We start from the raw sequence: 21,129 nt of genomic DNA, 5'->3' as shown, positions 1-21,129 counted from the left end.
TAATGACAGCTTGTAAGATCCCAAACCGAGAGGCAGCTACAGTGAAAGTTGTCACAAAGAGCGTAGAATGGAAAATAATAATTTTGCATTATAGGCCTTTACGTTGATTTAGAATTTACTTTCACCCGTCACTTAATGTACATCAAAATAAAACCACAGAAATAGCTGCAAGGGGAAGAGACAAGACAAGGCTCATCTGGATCATACTGCAAAGTAAAAAGATAATAAAAATCCACACTGGACACCTGCCTTTAGGCGTGTTTTTGTTTTGAGAGGCAAGAAAAAGCACTTTAAACAAACTGGTTTTCCATTATTTCTCTTTTTCTAGCTGTCTATATACTACAAAACCTAAACTTGCAAAAGTTTAAAAATACAATAAAAATGCTAAAAAAAATGTCAGAGGAAACCTGTCAATAAAAACAAGTTTAATCCATTCACTGGCCTACAAGAGTGGCACACTGTTTCCTCTCTCCCTACATGTATTGGACTGCTAGCTTCTGACATTCCAATCTTACTATCATACACTTACACCTCAAAGAATTTTCTAATAAAAATTCAGTGTTAACAAACTGCCATGTAACAAATAGAACAGCAAAGCATTCTTAAACAAATCCATTAAGGACTAATATGTGCCAAGGGGTGCACTAGGACGAGTTCTAATTTGGTAACTCCACAGCTAAAGTAGTGTTGCCTATGAGTTTAGTAGTGATTTTGAGGGTTTGCTGAAAGTGACCCTGTAATTGAATTTAATGCTACATCATGCCATACACTCTAATATACTCAGCAAAAAAAGAAACGTCCCTTTTTCAGGACTGTGTATTTCAACAATAATGTTTTAAAAATCCAAATAACTTTACAGATCTTCATTGTAAAGGGTTTAAACAATGTTTTCCATGCATGTTCAATTAACCATAATCAATTAATTAACATGCACCTGTGGAATGGTCATTAAGACCTTAACAGCTTACAGAAGTAGGCATTTAAGGTCACAGTTCTAAAAACGCAGGACACTAAAGGGACTTGTCTACCGACTGTGAAAAACACCCAAAGAAACATGCCCAGGGTCCCTGCTCATCTGCGTGAACGTGCATTAGGCATGCTGCAGGGAGGCATGAGGACTGCTGATGTGGCAAGGGCAATAAATTGCCATGTCTGCACTGTGAGACGCCTAAGACAGCGCTACAGGGAGACAGGAAGGACAGCTGATCATCCTCGTAGTGGAAGAGCCCGGATCTCAATCCCATTGAGCACGTCTGGGACCTGTTGGATCGCAGGGTGAGGGCTAGGGCCATTCCCCCCAGAAATGTCCAGTAACTTGCAGGTGCCTTGGTGGAAGAGTGGGGTAACATCTCACAGCAAGAACTAACAAATCTGGTCCAGTCCATGAGGAGGAGATGCACTGCAGTACTTCAAGCAGCTGGTGGCCACACCAGATACTGACTGGTACTTTTGATTTTGAGCCTCCCTTCATTCAGGGACACATTGTGAAACATTTTTAGTTTATGTCTTATGGTGTTGACTCTTTTACTGTTCATACAAATATTTACACATTAAGTTTACTGAAAGTAAAAACAGTTGAAAGTCAGAGGACGTTTCTTTTTTTGCTGAGTATATATTGAGGAACATTTGGGAAGAAAAAGCTCAATGGAGGGATAGGTCAAGAGAAATGGGGCAGCTGGGACCTTCATAAGGCATTCTTCTAAAATGAATTAAGGACTTCCTTAAGCAGGGTCGGGTTTAAAGGCTAGTCCCTTTTTGAATGTGCAGTCGGGGGGCAAGTTGGGTATAGACTCTGCTTAAAAAGGGGGAGTAAATAGACCAGAGAATCAAAGAAACTTGAATTGGAAGTAGAAAAGAAGGCAAGTGGGTAAGCCATCATGCTTTTCTTAAATTTAATTCAATATCTAATGCTCTCCCCATAATCATAACATCCTATCTTATAGGTTAATGAACAATTGTTTTAAAAGAATCTTGAGTTTCATAGTTTTGGTGTATACGTAACAGTTCAAAAACAAACATTAAAATTGCCACCCTCCCCAAGTTTGGCGTACATAAATTAATTATATAATGTAACTTTTTTTGTCCTTAAAAAAATGAACAGCTCAGTTTTCTTCTTTCCCTGGCAATGTTAATTATAAACCCTGGAGGAGAAAGAAGATGTTTGTTTCCTTACGTGAGCAGTTGTGCATTGTCATGTTTCTTCCTTGCTTTCAGCTTCTGCTTCCATTGCAGAAATGACCATAGAGTGGCGTTGGGCTCCTCACGCACTGTGCACTGGTCCCCTTCAGTCCACACCTCCAGGCCAATGAGAGGTACCCGGATATTCAGAGCCCTGTAAAACTGTGCCCCACGATGTACTTGATGAGAAAAATGTATAATGTTTTCATTCTTCACTGTATTGAAATTTTATCATGAATTTTATTATGTCCTACTCCCTAGATAATCAGAAGCTATTGTACATATTTATTTCTACCCCTTTAACAAGCCTGAAACCGAAGACTTAATTCAGAATTCTGAAAAGTAATGTTGAAATTTTAAGAGGATAACTATTTGCTGTGATGATGGCTACTGAGTTGGACAGCTAATGCATATTATTAGACTTTTCACCTTACATACACTTTTCTTTGATTATTATGGTAGCCAATAGTGAATGGCAACAGTTAGCCAGTAGTTCAGTTCACATTTCCACTCACTATCTAGCTGCCTACTTTCACTGTAAAGAAACTTTCTCTTAGAGATGCATTTGAGTTGAAGCAAATTGAAACTCTCTGTGAAATCATGTCAACAAAATAAATCTTTGCTTTTTAATAAATTCTGTAGTGATTTTACTTCTTTATATGCAATTTTTATGGTGAATACCATCCCAAAGTTTTATATAAGTACATACCAATTTTTAGGTAAATACACAGTGCATCCGGAAAGTATTCACAGCACATCACTTTTTCCACATTTTGTTATGTTACAGCCTTATTCCAAAATGGATTCAATTCATTTTTCCCTCAGAATTCTACACACAACACCCCATAATGACAACGTGAAAAAAGTTTACTTGAGATTTTTGAAATTTATTAAAAATAAAAAAAACTGAGAAAGCACATGTACATAAGTATTCACAGCCTATGCCATGAAGCTCAATATTGAGCTCAGGTGCATCCTGTTTCCCCTGATCATCCTTGAGATGTTTCTGCAGCTTAATTGGAGTCCACCTGTGGTAAATTCAGTTGATTGGACATGATTTGGAAAGGCACACACCTGTCTATATAAGATCCCACAGTTGACAGTTCATGTCAAAGCACAAACCAAGCATGAAGTCAAAGGAATTGTCTGTAGACCTCCGAGACAGGATTGTCTCGAGGCACAAATCTGGGGAATGTAATAGAAAAATTTCTGCTGGTTTGAAGGTCCCAATGAGAACAGTGGCCTTCATCATCCATAAGTGGAAAAAGTTCGAAACCACCAGGACTCTTCCTGGAGCTGGCCGGCCATCTAAACTGAGCGATCGGGTGAGAAGGGCCTTAGTCAGGGAGGTGACCAAGAACCCGATGGTCACTCTGTCAGAGCTCCAGAGGTCCTTTGTGGAGATAGGAAAACCTTCCAGAAGGACAACCATCTCTGCAGCAATCCACCAATCAGGCCTGTATGGTAGAGTGGCCAGACAGAAGCCACTCCTTAGTAAAAATCACATAGCAGCCCGCCTGGAGTTTGCCAAAAGGCACCTGAAGGACTCTCAGACCATGAGAAACAAAATTCTCTGGTCTGATGAGACAAAGATTGAACTCTTTGGTGTGAATGCCAGGCGTCACATTTGGAGGAAACCAGGCACTGCTCATCACCAGGCCAATACCATGCCTACAGTGAAGCATGGTGGTGGCAGCATCATGCTGTGGGGATGTTATTCAGCGGCAGGAACTGGGAGACTAGTCAGGATAAAGGGAACGATGACTGCAGCAATGTACAAAGACATCCTGGATGAAAACCCGGACTTGAATCCGATTGAACATCTCTGGAGAGATCTTAAAATGGCTGTGCACCGACGCTTCCCATCCAACCTGATGGAGCTTGATAGGTGCTGCAAAGAGGAATGGGCGAAACTGGCCAAGGATAGGTGTGCCAAGCTTGTGGCATCATATTTAAAAAGACTTGAGGCTGTGATTGCTGCCAAAGGTGCATCAACAAAGTATTGAGCAAAGGCTGTGAATACTTATGTACATGTGATTTCTCAGGTTTTTTATTTTTAATAAATTTGCAAAAACCTCAAGTAAACTTTTTTCACCTTGTCATTATGGGGTGTTGTGTGTAGAATTCTGAGGAAAAAAATGAATTTAATCCATTTTGGAATAAGGCTGTAACATAACAAAATGTGGAAAAAGTGATGCGCTTTGAATACTTTCCAGATGCACTGTATATATATATATATATATAAGTAAAATGCAGGCAGGTTAAGTAAATGAGTGAGCGAGCATTTAGTGAAATTGAACCTAAATCCTTGTTTTTCATCCTCCTTTTTGAATGCACACACTATTTAAATCTAGCAAAGATATATTTTAAAAGAAGCAACAATTTAAAATGTTTCAGATTAAGACATATACAGTAGGTTTGCTTAACAATTACTCAAATGCAACAAACACCTAAATCAGTTCCTCCATGATTTGTAAAACATTGTTTGAGATTATTTCCATATTACATTGTTTTAAGTATTAAATAAAGTGAACTGTGTGTTATGCCTCTAGGGTATATATGTAATATTACATGTAAAGTCATCAGATTTGCAATTTAGTTAACAGTCTTGCATTCCCAGTCTCTAATTTCTCCTTGATTTAGTTGGATAGTGCCAGTGGTGTTCAGTTTAAATATCATTAGCCTACACTTAAAATATTATGAATTCAGTTGACTTATGATAACTTAAGTATTGTGATACAGGTTTGGAGCGGGTGGTGAATCAGATAAGATGTGTTATCAACCAATTATAGGAATGGAACAGATTTATTTTAAGGTTAAGTTGTCCATGGCAATGTTTTGGAATGATCTCAGGTAATGAAATCAACTGTAACTTGCCTGATCTCCTTGTCTTAAGTGTTTTGACTAGAAACAGATGAGGAGTGCAACTGTTTCAAAACATTGAACTCCTTCTCCTCAAAAACAGTCCATTAAAAAGGAAGGCTTTATTGTAAACCTTAGTGCAGGGTTCTCCAACCTTTTTTCCCCTGAGAGCTACTTTTACATGAGAGAACTACTTAGTGGATTTAGATCGGGTTCTTTTCTATAATTTGCTTGAACATTCCGGTTGATTTTGCGACTTCTCTCACTTCACTATGTATCAGAGTTTACTTGCGGTACCGATTTATTAGCACAAATCCGAGGGGCGGGGCCTTCCTCACTCACTTGCCAACTGTGGGGCGTGTTCCTTAACTCTCTTAGCTAGCGAACGAGAGAACAATTGAATTCAACTTTGTTTGCTATTTAAATAAAGTGTTACTTAGGTCTTGATGAGTTTGAGTCCGGATATACTCTTAAGTGTATGCCACATTGAAAGGATAGATTGCAATTCAGATTGTGGATCGTGATTTTGTGTTAAAAGGATTGTGATATGATTTTTTGGAAAGATCGCCCACCCCTAATTTGACTAATCAAGTTTTCAAATTTATCTAGGATTCATTAACCCTTTGGTGAGCTACTTGTAAAGGGGTTGCGAGCTACCAGTAGCTCGCGAGTGACGTGTTGGAGACCCCTGCCTTAGTGGATGATCTATAGGAGAACATCATGCCATTTTTCCTTCAAGTGAGTTAATTAGTCTTCAGAAAGCTAGTGTAGCTATGGTGTAAAAATAATGGCTTGTGAAAATAATGGGAATATTGAAACATTCACAGTTTTGATGCCATATAACAACAGACTGTGTGCTTTTTATGATTAACACCACCCTACAGCTCTTTACATAAACATTTAAACCTAACTACTAGTCATTTGCATAATGTAAGTTTTTTCAGTACTGTATAAGCAAAGTGATGTAGATGGTGACAGACAGAAACTACATATGCATTCAAACATGCGCTTATTGTTTTTAAACCTGTAGGCCGGAGTCACACATATTTCATCAGCTACACACTTTTTAGTTTCTCATGACTAATAATAAGCAGACGATGGTGAGTGGTTCAGGAACAGTACATTTGCAAAGCTATGGGACAAAGATCTTAATATCTTTCAGATCATAGGCATGGTATTGCAAAGGCCCATGGGTGAAATACATATCTGGTAAATTACTGTTAACTACTGCACATACATAATGAAATGGTTAATCCTTACTTACCTTATCAACATAGTTGGCTATCTCAATTATTCTCTGTTTTGTTTTTTCATAATCACGATTTTGTTTTTGATACTGTAGATTAAGAGAGAAAAATTATGGAAATGTCATACAAAACTGATAATATTTTAATGAAATTATTTCCAGTTTTTTATAATCTTAAATTTATTGTGGAATAAAGGTCCCTAATACTTAATTAGATTCACAGTTGTCTGGCTAGAGCAGAAGAAATGAGTAATGGAAGAAATGGAACAAGCCTTGCATTTATTTCATAATTCTAATTGATTCATTGAGGGCAGTTTTCAGTTCTCAGATAATAGGTAGCTCTTGTTCTATGATGCAATCTATCTGAATTCATTTAGCCGTACTGCAACTGGGAGTCTGATGACTTGGAATCACATGACACTGTGTAGGAGGTTAAAATGTGAGTTTATACAAATTAGTGTCAAGGAAGAAACCACTAAGATATATATGTGTCTGAATTTTTTAATTATTCTCAATATGGCTTATAAAGCTTCTACTCAGGCAGATAAGTGCAGTGCAGTGATTTTAACAGGATGACTGGAATCATTTACAGAACCTTGATTTCAACCATTTGTGTGTGTTTTTATAATTTTTTAATTTTTTTTTTAACCAAGAAGCAATACACACTTCTCATGATGTTTTCAGGGACGGAAGATATGTCCCTTCCATCAGCACTGGGGCATTTTCAATGAAATTTTAATGCACAGTGACATACACTGTAATTACCACATGCTTAGTGCTGTAAATCACTTTGATGACATATCCTAGTTGTTATCTTCAAATTGCCCTGAAAGTTGGCTTAAGCATTTTCTACATATCGCTTATACAGAGCTTTTAATTAGATTTCTTTACCCCTAACCTCTCATTTGCTGTGATTTCTTGGAATTTTCTCAAGACCTTATGCATACTCGCCTACATGTTTCTGAACTTAAAAGCTCTAAGAGCATTGTGAAACTTTCACACAGAATATATTCTTACCAAAGTATAGTCTGCAACAATGAAGAGTTCCATGTATTTAGTAGTTGTCCAGGTATCTCTTTTTATCTGTAAAAAATAAAATATAATAAAGATACAGTACTAACAATATTCCCAAATGTACCTGATATGTTGCTATATTTAAACACACCATTTAAAATTTATTTTAATACTCACTCATATGTTACCTTTTTTGCACTATGTACAGTGCATATATTATATTCTGCTTGAAATATAATAATTAAACATGAAACATCTAGTGGTTTACTGCAAAATGAGGCACCAAAGTAAATTTCCCAATAATAGGAAGTTTTCTGCTTGGATTTTGAAATATTTATGTCACAAAAGTGTAAAGGCAAGAAGGTGCACATTTCTTTAGTATGCTAGTTTATTTTGTTTTAAAATGCTAAATTATTACCATGGAAACTAATTATATTTCACTTTTTGCCAAAAACCAAATGCTAAAATCACAGTTTCACATTAACATGTTTATTGAGTTATTAAGGCATTTTTTTAATTCTTTATATTAACTGTTCATTTACCCTTTATTAGAAAATCCTATTTGATCCATTTATATTAATCTGACACTGATGCCTGTTTACAATGGTAGTTTGGAGCAACCTGGTGACTTGAAGTGAAAAGATGAACCCTGCATATTATTCATAATATTTATTTATATAACACCAGTGTACAACCTAATGACACTTTACAAAATATATTAAAAGCATTAGAAGCCAGAATTAATCAGCAATTACAAAATTGAACAAACAAAATTTAACAATCACACAACATTGTTACATTCTGCAAGATAAATTAAAACAAAAAGAAAATATTCATTGAACAGAAAAGTTCTCAATTTAGTTCTAAAAGAAGGAAGTGAAGAGCAATCACACAGATGTTGAGGTAAGGAGTTCCAGATGCAGGGGATACTGAATGATCTGTCACACTAGTATGAATATTTGGTTTGCAGGAGCATTAGGAGCCTAGTACCAATGGATCTAAAGGCGTGTGGAATATTTTATCTGTGTAGGTGGTGTGCAATTTATATAGAGGCTAGATTATGCAAAACGTTAAGAGTAATAAGTGCCAGTTTATACTTGATACATGAAGGAACAGACAGCCGCAACAAATGGTAAAGGACTCAGTCTAGTGAGTGTCTTAATAGGAAGGCCGGCAGACAGGGATTTATAGTACAGTCAAGGCAAAGAGTAATGAAAGCATGCACAAGTGTTTCAAGATCTCTCCTATTTAATAACAGCTGAAGATGAGTGATATTATGAAGTTGATAATGAGCATTTTTGTTAAACAAGCTTGTATGAGCCTCAAAGGTAAACAATGTGATGAAAAGGAGACTTAAATTACATAAACTTTGTCAATCAATATACCATCACTATAAAACTCAAGTCTGAATTCTTAGAGACAATCAACTTGGGCCAGCTAATGACATGTCAGTCTTATAAGAATTCAGGAATTCAGTCTTATAAGGAATTCAGTCTTGTAAAAATTAGGAAAATTAGCATCCAGCTAAATATTTAAATCAGAGATGCGTTCAAGTAGACATTGGGGTGCCAAGTCAGTAGTATACCTGGTAATAAGATTGATCTAGGTTTCATCTGCATGACAATAAAAGCTATATATATATATATATATATATATATATATATATATATACCCTGTATATATATATATAAATACCAGTAACAGCACACTGCACAACAATGTGCAGTGAATACAGTTGACTTGAGCATTCATAGTTTTCATCCTCTTTCTCTGTGCGTTTAGCATTCGTTTGCTCAGCGGTTGATGTGCTTGCTACGTCCTGAGCAGCGCTCCTTTTCTCCACCCTAGCAGCCCACTTCTTCTCTTCTTTCATCTGTATCTTTTTATGTTAAAACTGATTAAGTCAGTGTTTGTGTTGCAATTAGTTAGTACATTTTCCTTCATTTTTCACTTAAGCTGGCACTTAAGTGTTCAATCTGCCTCAATGATGATTTAAGATATGAAGAGGTAGAGGAAGTGACGGCGAAGCTGGTAAGGATGAGAACAGCACCCATACCCATGCGCCGCATGGCCTCCCTGATGGCCACTGCAGAGAGTTGATTCTACAATAAACCAAAATAAAAGAGCAATAATTCCAAAACTCTTCACTTTTAATATAAAGCTGTAGTGCAGAGTTTCACCGTAGTATATGTATACCAAATTTCAGGCTACAGGTTATTTGATTTTTGACCTTCACCTTCTTGGGTTGACCTTTGACCTTGGAGGTCAATCGTCACCCTGAAAGCGGATAGTAGACGTCACACAGTATATGTGAACCAAATTTCAGGTCAATAGGTCAAACGGTTTGCGAGCTACAGGTGATTTAAAATCCTGGACAGACAAACAGCCACGATAGCGTATTATATATAAAGATAATGTTCATATTAGTCCCTGAGGTACACCTTGGGTAACAAGGGCAGATGAGGATTTGTCCACTAGATGTAACAGAATGCTTCATATCAGATAGATAGATACAATTTAAACCAGGACAGAAGGGTGCCAGAAATACTAAGTGAAGAAATGTAAGATATAAAAATATTATAATTTACAGTGTCACAGACTACATCGAGATCAAAATGCAGGAAAATGTTGAGTGCCCTAGCATCAGCAAATTAAAAAGACCATTAACAATTTATAAGAGTGCAGTTTCAGTGCTGCCTATCATACCAAAACCAGACTGTAACAGTTCATACAGATCCCATTTAGCTAAATACACTGTGTGCACAATTATTAGGCAAGTGAGTATTTTGACCATATCATCATTTTTATGCGTATATTCCAACTCCAAGCTGTATTAACTTGAATGCTTATTGGATTTAAGCACGTCAGGTGATGTGTATTTGTGTAATGAGGGAGGGTGTGGCCTAAGGAGATCAACACCCTATATCAAGGTGTGCAGAATTATTAGGCAGCTAGTTTTCCTCGGGCAAAACGGGCCAAAAAGAGATTTAACTGACTCTGAAAAGTCAAAAATTGTAAAAAGTCTTTCAGAGGGATGCAGCACTTTTGGAATTGCTAAGATATTGGTGTGTGATCACAGAACCATCAAACATTTTGTTGCAAATAGTCAACAGGGTCGCAAGAAACGTGTTGAGAACAAAAGACGCAAATTAGCTGCCAAAGATTTGAGAAGAATCAAACGTGAAGCTACCAGGAACCCATTATCCTCCAGTACTTTCATATTCCAGAGCTGCAACCTACCTGGAGTGCCCAGAAGTACAAGGTGTTCAGTGCTCAAAGACATGGCCAAGGTAAGGAGGGCTGAAACCCAACCACCACTGAACAAGAAACATAAGTTGAAACGTCAAAACTGGGCCAAGAAATATCTGAAGACAGATTTTTTCAAAGGTTTTATGGACCGATGAGATGAGAGTGACTCTTGATGGACCAGATGGATGGACCTGTGGATCAGTAATGGGCACAGAGCTCCACTCCAACGTGGAGGTGGGGTACTGGTATGAGCTGGTATTTTTAAAGATGAGCTAGTTGGACCTTTTGCATTGAAGATGAACTCAAAATCAACTCCCAAACCTACTGCCAGTTTTTCAAGACACTTTCTTCAAACAGTGATACAGGAAAAAGACCATGATTTTTATGCAGGCCAATGCTCCATCACTTGCATCGAAGTTCTCCACTGCGTGGCCAGCCAGTAAAGGCCTTAAAGATGAAGGAATAATGACATGGCCCCCCTTCCTCATCTGACCTAAACCCTATCGAGAACTTGTGGGCACTTCTTAAACGCTAGATTTACGGGGAGAAAAACAATACACCTCTCTGAAGAGTGTCTGGGAGGCTGTAGTCACTGCTCCACAAAAAGCTGATCGTCAACAGATCAAGAAACTGACAGACTCCATGAATGGAAAGGCTTATGACTGTTATTGGAAAGAAGGGTGGCTATATTGGTCATTGATTGATTGATTTATTTTTTTTGAAATGTCAGAGATGTTTATTTGCAAATTTTGAGGTGTTTGTTTATTATTCTCACTATAACAGATGAAAATAAACAAGTGAGATGGGAAAATTTTCATTTTTCCTTTAGTTGCATAATAAATCTGCACACTAATAGTTGCCTAATAATTGTGCGCACATATGTATTCCCCTGATGATGTTCACACTCACATTTCCGTTGTGAAACATTCAGGTTTCAGGTTTATTAACATTTTGGATTGACTGATAGCACTGTGTTTGTTCCATATTAAAATTAATCCTCAAAAATACAATTTGCCTAATAATTGTGCACACAGTGTAGGTTTAGTATTGCTTAATAACAAACCCTTCCAGCACTTTTGTTAGGAATAGGAGGTTGGAGATGTGTTTGATATTATGAGGGTTAGTCAAGACCAGGTTTATTACAAATAGGTGTAATAGCAGCAGTTTTAAGAGAGAAACACAGCCAGAAGCTTGAGATGTATTAATTAGGTGAGAGATGGGACCTGCAATAAGTGAGGCATTGGACTTGTGAGCAGGAGTAGGAGCCGGATTCAGGTGTGAGGACGAAGATTTTGATTTTGAAATAAATTCAGTGAATAAGAAATGGTGAGTAATGACAAAATCAGTACATAAAGGCTTAGAAACATCAGGGAGAAGATCAAAGATTAAAAGAGAGTTAATTGTAGAGATTTCTGATAGATATTACTGAATTTGAATATGTAATTATAATGAGAAACCATGGCATCCAGATAGGAGACATCAGAAGAGTCCAAATTAGGAGAAAACTGTAAGGACTGTGAAAAAGTCAATATCTCAGCAGATCTGATATTAGGACAGGATATGGTAGTCTTCTCCTGGGTGTTAGGAAAGGGAATGCAAAGTTTACATTCTAAAACTGTGTGATCAAAAATACCAACTAAGCAACCTTTAGACCTTTTTATAATATCAAGACCAAAAGAGCAAATTAGATCTAATGTACATGGGTAGAAAAATTTATATGTTGCGTCAAGATAAAACATTCAGTCAGAGCAGTCAAATCATTAGTAAAAGAACAATTGCCAAGGTATATTAAAATTTCCCAGCAAAATCAGTGTAGGGCATACATCTGTGATAAATATAAGCAATTCATTTAGTTAAAACAGAAAACTACGTGAAAGGTTAGGGGTGCGATAAATTAATAGAATAAGAAGTGGAATATAATAGGTAACGTTTAAAACCATGTATTCCAAAAATGTTACATCAAGGAATTCAACTTCGTTGACTTTTAAGTTACAAAGAAATTCAGCTGCCAGCCAACCACCTTTTCTCATCAAAAGGGGTCTGGATAAAAAAATGATACTCTGATGGTGTCATCAGATTTAAGTGCATATAGTCCCCTGGTCGCTGCCATCTCTTACAAATCAAAAATAAGTCAAAGTTTCTCTGGGTAAGTAAATCATAAAGGAATGTCACTTTATTTGTAATGGAGTGGCAATTTAACAAAGCAAGTCTGCATTGCAGTCAAAAGCAGTTATTCTCTAAAGTTGGTGAAGAAGACTCTGGTCAATTCTACACATTTTTGCATGGCATTTGATTTAAATTTATGTAAACCCAGTCTGCTAGACCAGATCAAATGAATATTAGTGGGTGAAGTGCAATGCACGTGAAAATAACATGGATGAGCGGTGGACATATCTGGAGAAATCCCATGAGCTTTATAACAATAACAAGTCATAGAATTAAGCGGAAGGTGAACATTCATATATCTCAGTTGAGAAGGCAGGAAAACATGCAAAATCCAGGAAAATGTCAATACCAAAAACAATTTGAGGATACTCCGCACTCACAGAACAGCAACAGTCAAAATTCTCTGACCCTATAGCAGAAGCTGTGTTAGCCAGGCCTGACAAGCCCTACACCACACAATTAGTTTACAGGAGGGATAACCGCCTGCTGAAAAAAAAAAACTCACTCACTAGCCATGTCAAGAGGAATATAGCTTTGCGGTAGAGGGCTTGCAGCAATCAGATAGGCAGGCAAAACAATTTGGCTTGTGCAAGATTAAGATGAAGCCCTTCTTAGCAGATGTTAATACAGAAGTTCCAGAACTCCAGTAAGTTCAGGAATGACTTACTAAGGAAACCTTAACGTCCAGGAAAATATATCCCAAAAAAAAAGAATGTTGTCTGTCATATTTACTTTCATAAGATAGTTCATAAAAAGTGAATTAGAAAGTGACACCTTTGTGTTGTCAGTGAGAAGTGGCCACCAGATGAGCACAGGGTACTCTCACATAATGTGATGAGGTCCAAGCACTTGAGGCAGCAATGCTGTCTGCTGTGTCACCATATCAAAAGACCATCGCATAATGAATACAAAAAATAATTTCAAAGCACATTAAGAAAATCAGGACATAAGTGACCTGCCTTCAGAGCAATTTGTTTTGCGGCGGGGTTTACTACAGTATTTCAATAATCAGGTTATTCTTAGTTTGACAATGTGGTACTTAAAGGTCCAAATTTATCTAAGGCCTTCCAAGGAATTCAGAAGTGATTTATTCATATTCACAGAGTGTAGTACAATTAACAATAAAGACATTTGGGCAAGAACAATATCAGAACAGATACAAGAAAACAAGCAGGCGTAGGGTTGAATGTCAAGTAAGGATTTTTAGGTCACCAGCACATCAGGAATCCATTACTTCTTTGTTCCCCAACACTAAAATAAGACATTACAAAACATACAATTGTGCTATTACTCTATCAAAAAAAAAAATACAAAGAGTGTCCATCTGTAAGTTAGTTTGATGTGAATCACATGTGAATGGAAGAGCAGACTTTTGCTATATTATGTACAGTACATAAATGTATAGACTACATAACCATTTTAGAGCCTGAACAACTTTCACCACAAATCGCTTCACTTCTAGCCTTGCCTAATTTGAATGCCAAACAGTATATCTTTACTGTCAAGTTGTTAGAATATTAAGTTTCCTGTTATGCTATTTTTTCAGTTCTATCCAGTACCTTGCTAAATTTTCCATGGTATCTTCTAGGCATGCATTTGCTGCTGCTGAGCACTTACGTGAGTATGTGATGTAACAACCTCTATCTCATATAAAGTCAAGGATAATTTGCATTTCTTTCCTTGAAACAATTCACAGGAAAAAAAAAACTTTGCCAAATGAGGAAAATCTACAAAATTAGCTACTAAAAAGAATCACAGTATGTCACTCTTGTCCTATTTATTGACTTTGACTTTGTTTTGAAAAAGGTTGTTTTGACTTTATTGATTCTGTTTTGTTCTGAAATAAGGTTACTAAAAATTCATTGCTGACCTCGACCACACAATGGGCCTTATGTACAATACTGTATATCACCATACGTAGAATTCATGGCGTATGGACAAAACTGGAAATGTGCATATGCACAAAAAATTCCAGACGCATAAAGTTTGACGCACTTCCTCTTTATTAATCCCAATGAAAGTGGAATTTAATTCACATGCATGTGCCTACAGCCCCACCTTGACTCCTCCCATAATTTTGCATATTTAAATATGTAAATCAATTTAAATAACCCCTCACATTGAATGTTTTGTTAAGACAATGGCAAAAGCACGTGGAAAAAATTTGAGCGAATATGAAGTGGAGGCAAGGAAAAACATACCATTTGGTGGCTTAAGTAGTGGTATAAGCCACAAAAGGAAGTTATGGAGTGGTACAGCATGGTGGTTATAATAGCAGTTGACCATTCCAATTACATTTGGAAAACTGGACATTGCTTTAAATTGTGCTTTGATGTTTCCTAGTTGAACCACAGCGTAAGAAAATCTTATCTATCTGGATGACAAGTGGATAATACCATTACTATACAAATAGATCGTCACAAACTGCTCCTGTGGCTAAAAATCAGATGGTGGACAAAACCTGCAAAGAAGCAGTTAGAGAACATGTCTGCCTTTGTAAAGCCAGCACCAGATCAGCACACAGCTCCAAGACGACAGATTTTAGAAATCGAAATCAACTTAGAAGCTAGTCTTCATCATCTCTAAATACATGCTCTCTTCTAATTCTTCGTTTTTGTAATGTCTTTTAACAATGCTAAAGCAGCTATGGTAGTTGGAATAGTTTGGCCATTATGTGCACCATTATGTTTTTACAGAATGATTACAATCAAGTGAATCAAATTTGTAAATGATATGCAATTAATTTTGGTGTATTTGATAAATCCTGTGTCATTGATGCAAATCTGAAAAGTAGAGAGAACACACAGTAGCACTGCTTTGATGCTGGCTGCTGCCAGTTTGCAAAATCTTGCAGAAACTTGCATGTGCTTGTTGTGAGGCTGCCATGAAAATGTGCGTGGGTTTACTCTAAGTTTATTTTTTTATACATCTCGAAGTGAGCGTGGAAACGGGTGTATGCAACATTTTTGTACATATGCACTGTTTATGTGTGAGGCCCCGTGCCTTTCTACCCATGACACTGAAATACAGTACAATCCTTCCAGTTGAAGACACAACAGCTGTAATTACTGTCAAAGAAATGTAGTCATCATTTTAAAAACTCAACCCAAGCTGCCATGCTGACATTTTGGTCCTTGAGCACAAAAGATGTAGGGTCACTGTCCTTTTGTCTTTTATATACATAAATTGAGGTATTGTGAGTCTCCAGTATTTCACTAATGAAGTAACTGAACTGCCTGTGGTCTTGTAATGACATTTAACTATTTCCTCCTCATTATAAATATGTATTTATCAGATGCTCAATAAACAAAGTTAACAAAACACAGCTAAGTTTTTAAACAAATTACTAGAAGCGTATGTTATTTTTAAAAGCTAGTGGAAAATGAGAGTGTACAGAGCCAATTTGATGCATTCATAGATTGGGACACCAACTGAGTGCTGCAAGTGAGAGCTAGTGGTCATGACATAACCTTAAATTAGAAATTACAATTTTAAAATTAAATTATAAATGGGGTCTTTTTTCCTACCATTATAGATGCAGAAAAAATATAATATGGCTAACTTAATTAATATTTTGTCATTACGCATTTAAGTGTTCCCTTTCAAGCCAGTCGCCACCTAAAGATGCTAAATTGGTGAGACACCATGTATTGACTGACGTACCTAAGGTCGCATTGCTGACCTAGTAGTATCAGAAGTAGTAGTAGTACTGTATAATGTATAGAGCACAGTGAAATTCTTGCCTGCATGTTTGACCAACATGCAACAAGTTACAACTTTCTGGTGCCATGATAAACAGCAAAGTATTAAAATACATAACTTGATTGTGATTACTCATTAAAATATCATTTTAAAGCCATTATCATAATAGAAACAAAATCAGAATATGGCAATATTTTACATTGTCCTTAATGAGAAAACAAAACAAATGTTTGCTTGCTACACTGAAGGTTTAAGAGTCAGTTAAAACAGGGGAAGGAATAGAACCATACTTTTATGGTGCTGGAGAGCTTTCAAAAATCTGTTCTTTGTATACTTGTCTTTAAAAAGTAGGATAGTTGGATAGGGAAATCTATCCCAGACTAGGTTGTGTTGAAGAAGCAGAAGGTTTTCTGTTTTATGACGATACCGGCTAACCATTCAAAATTAGGAAAAGACTGGTTGTGGAAGTGATGTGCAAAAAAGCTTGAAAAAAGCAGCAGTTCTGCATGCAAGTATATTTCTGGAGTAACACAATGCTTAAATTAGTGCAGGATAAAATAAGCAACCATTCTTTTACAATCATATGTCAAACTTTGCCTTCAAATAAGACTTTTTTTCAAATTACATTCAAATAGTGACATTTGATCTGACAGTCCTAGTGCCTGTTTTTAACATTCCATGTTTTTAGCTGTGAGGAGCTTAGTAAAAATGATTCAGAATCATTCACTCTTTCTTATTCTGTCTAGGTAGAGTATGGGAGTCCTTGAATATTTGTGCAGAAAATGTGACTGTTGCTTGTAAGATGAAATTGCCAGTTTTAGATTTGGGATCTAGAGAGAGAGAGAAAATGGCAGTTTGCCTATCCTCAAGATACAAAGATGAAACACAGGGGAAGGAAATGTCTTCATGTTTGGATGTTTTTCTACTCAGCATCAATAGCAAGTGACTAATAAAATAAAAGTGTTACATCTTTTTACTTCTGTTACAAAAGCATAAACCACCAAGGACTATGTTATACTTGTTATTTTTCCTTTTTGACATATTTCTTGATTTCTTTGTTAGGAACAAAAACGTCCCCAGATCCTTTCTGTTTGGCAGCACATCTGAAAATGCTGGCTTTAATCATTATCACTCTGTAGATAAACTGTGTGTGCTGATCAGACACTAAATAACCCTATTTTCTTCTTCATTTTGTCTCCTCATTTGCAAATGAATACTGTCTGCTTCATTTAGATAACTTCTTTATTAACATTCAGTGCTGCCTTTGTTTTTAAGACTTTGTGAGCGCCAATATGAGGATATCTGAGAGTGGTGCAGAAAAACAATTAAAAGGAAAAGATAAATACAGTATGCATCTCTAAAGGTAGACTGCAGCCTACTAAAATCCTGCTGATTTTTATATTGAGGGTTATTTTATACATTCATTATCTTTGTTTTTTGTATTAATAGTTTGTTTGTCAAATCCGTAGATTTGTAACATAAGTAGTTTCCTTTGGGATTAATAAAGTTTTTCTGATTATGATTTAACCTGAGGTATATTTTACCCATAATTGACTTTAGAACTTGCTACAGTAACCTAAGCATGAACCCTGGTGCTTGAGCTCACAGCTAAGTTATTGGCCAGGCAGATGAGAAGTTGAGTCAGTAGTGCGCCCCCAACCTTTGTAGGTTGTGTTCCCTTTCTGTTAAGTGGTCTGACATAGCTAGATGCTCACCAAAACTCACTCCCATTACTCTGTTATTTATGATCCTGGTAGCTCTTTATCGTACCAGTGAGCCTTTGTCTTAAACCTTCCCCCTGACCCCACATTCATATCCTTCTGGTTTCCAGCAAGTTTAAGTTTCACATTGGGGTGTATTACATACTGGCATTATCTCTGTAACTTATCAAGTAGCTGCCAGACATTTTTAACATTAATTTCTTTTTGACTTGGCATCTCTTTGCAATGCAGCTTCTGCGCCTTATCTGATACACTGATCACTAAGAGTGATATCTCAGAGCCACCATCTACAAGTTAAACACTTGTCTCAAACAAAGAGCCATAACTCAAGGACTGGCAGCTCTGAGGGACAATTGCGCCAATGGTCAACCTAAAAAAGGACAGGCTTATGTGCACCTAAGAAATCAATGGAAAGAAATCCACTTTTGCCTTTGGAGCAACCTAGCACACCCTAATTAATTGCTTCCTCTGTACTGCTCAAACTCTGCGTCTGATGTCCAAAGCAGGAATCCCAGTGCTTATCAGGTGTGGCTGTGACAAAGAGCAATTATTGTATTAACTGTTTAACATATTTTGTGATGCATTCAATGAAAATCACTGTATAAAGTATTATTAAAAATAAGGCGGAATTCCAGTACAATTCCAGTTAATTAATTTTACAGCTGCAATAATGTGCAAATATTCTGAAAGGACTGCTAGGACACTTGCAATTTGAGCAAATTTTGTTCTAACTGGCCACTGTCATCTAGTGTTTTAAAAAATGAGAATTTTTAATAAATAGTTTGCTTTGTTAAGATTAAAAACATTTTACATTTGAAAATAATTACAATTTTCTAAATAATGTACTCAAGCATAGTAACACATGTAATTGTAGTTGGTTACTTTACTCTATTGCTTTCAATATATATTTTAAACTTGCTATTTTGATATTGTGGTAAATTGTTGACATTACAATTAATCCAATATGCTATATAAGGCAATACCCCAACAGCAGGCATTTATTCTGCTGTTTTTTATTCTGAAAGAAGACTCCTCACAAAGATGCAATTTATCACATGTTAAACAAATCAGGTAGTAAAAACTTATGTGAATTTCTGAGCCTCATACCCTATTCTGAACCCCCTCATCAAGAATATGATCTATCTATCTATCTATCTATCCATCCATCCAAAGGTTTCAGTTTATGTTGCAAATGTTCTTGTTTTGGTTCAGATGGGCCTGCTTTGTATTAATTTACAAAATATTCCACTTGATGTCACCAGTTTACCCTAAGGTTATATTGCTCCGTCCTGGGTGTGATGTTAATCTGTTCCCAGCCCTGTAGTAGGCCCTCCAGCCTGCAGGGAAAAACCTGGGGCTTGGTGGCAGAATTGACAACTCTAGCCACCATAAAAAAAACTCACACTGGTTCAATTCCATTTGAACTAGTATGGTGCTGAGGTGTCACCTGTACTTGGGTCCTAACATGGGTCCTGAGTTGGTTTGTCATGTGGTGGGTGTGGCAATGCGCTGTATCACTGCGTGCTCCTAACCTCCAACTCCTCCTATAGAAGCTCCCTACTGATTTACGCATGTTGCATGTGTGTTACTAAAGCTCCCTTTTTAGGGTGCGAATGAGTCCTAACATATGTCTGTATATACAAACATATATACAGTATATATATATATATATATATATATATATATATATATATATATATATATATATATATATATATATATATATACACACACACACACACACCCCGGCAACCCCCCAACTGCGGTGTGTGCTGAAACTCTGTTAAAACAGGTTGGAATTGGTTATCCGCTGCCCGATCAACTGCAAGTTCACAGGCTCACAGCGTAACATGTATGTTGCTCTGTGGTTGATGCGGAGAACATTTAAAACTGACCACTGACCTGGCCATGTGCTCACTTTCTGTCTTCTCACCTCCAGAATGTGCCTGCTCTAGCCGCTGACTCATAGCCGCTGAGCCTGCTTGATGAGAGAGGCTATCTGTTGTTTTAATCTGAAGAAGAGAGCTAATGCAGGATCACTGTCAGCATCACTGCTTGCTTGCTGTGTGTTCGAGCGCTGACGTGAAAGCTCCTGTTTGGTTAAATGCTTAAAGATTGTTCCTGTCTTCATAACTATAAATCTGATTTTCTCAGAAAAATGGATTCACCACCTTCTCTCTCGTGCAAGTCTGTTAAGCACACATCACAAGATGTGCACTCACCTAAAGGATTATTAGGAACACCTGTTCAATTTCTCATTAATGCAATTATCTAATCAACCAATCACATAGCAGTTGCTTCAATGCATTTAGGGGTGTGGTCCTGGTCAAGACAAACTCCAAACTGAATGTCACAATGGGAAAGAAAGGTGATTTAAGCAATTTTGAGCGTGGCATGGTTGTTGGTGCCAGACGAGCCGGTCTGAGTATTTCACAATCTGCTCAGTTACTGGGATTTTCACGCACAACCATTTCTAGGGTTTACAAAGAATGGTGTGAAAAGGGAAAAACATCCAGTATGCGGCAGTGCTGTGGGTGAAAATGCCTTGTTGATGCTAGAGGTCAGAGGAGAATGAGCCGACTGATTCAAGCTGATAGAAGAGCAACTTTGACTGAAATAACCACTCGTTACAACCGAGGTATGCAGCAAAGCATTTGTGAAACCACAACACGCACAACCTTGAGGCGGATGGGCTACAACAGCAGAAGACCCCACCGGGTACCACTCATCTCCACTACAAATAGGAAAAAGAGGCTACAATTTGCCCAAGCTCACCAAAATTGGACAGTTGAAGACTGGAAAAATGTTGCCTGGTCTGATGAGTCTCGATTTCTGTTGAGACATTCAAATGGTAGAGTCAGAATTTGGCGTAAACAGAATGAGAACATGGATCCATCATGCCTTGTTACCTCTATGCAGGCTGGTGGTGGTGGTGTAATGGTGTGGGGGATGTTTTCTTGGCACACTTTAGGCCCCTTAGTGCCAATTGGG

General features: G+C 37.1%; 1 protein-coding gene across 2 annotated transcripts in view; it reads right to left on the bottom strand.

Moving 5' to 3' along the window:
* Positions 1 to 21,129, bottom strand: part of adam19a (ADAM metallopeptidase domain 19a) — a 685,152-nt gene that overhangs the window by 83,406 nt on the left and 580,617 nt on the right. For both annotated transcript variants that reach the window (XM_039751867.1, XM_039751868.1), the window contains exons 7-9: positions 7,304 to 7,369; positions 6,305 to 6,376; positions 2,174 to 2,340 (exon numbers count right to left, since the gene is read on the bottom strand). In XM_039751867.1, the coding sequence (XP_039607801.1) occupies positions 2,174 to 2,340; positions 6,305 to 6,376; positions 7,304 to 7,369 (305 nt within the window). The remainder of the gene's footprint in view (positions 1 to 2,173; positions 2,341 to 6,304; positions 6,377 to 7,303; positions 7,370 to 21,129) is intronic.

This window comes from Polypterus senegalus, chromosome 4, assembly GCF_016835505.1.
Source record: "Polypterus senegalus isolate Bchr_013 chromosome 4, ASM1683550v1, whole genome shotgun sequence".
NCBI lineage: Eukaryota > Metazoa > Chordata > Cladistia > Polypteriformes > Polypteridae > Polypterus > Polypterus senegalus.
This window is presented reverse-complemented; position numbering and strand designations above follow the sequence as displayed.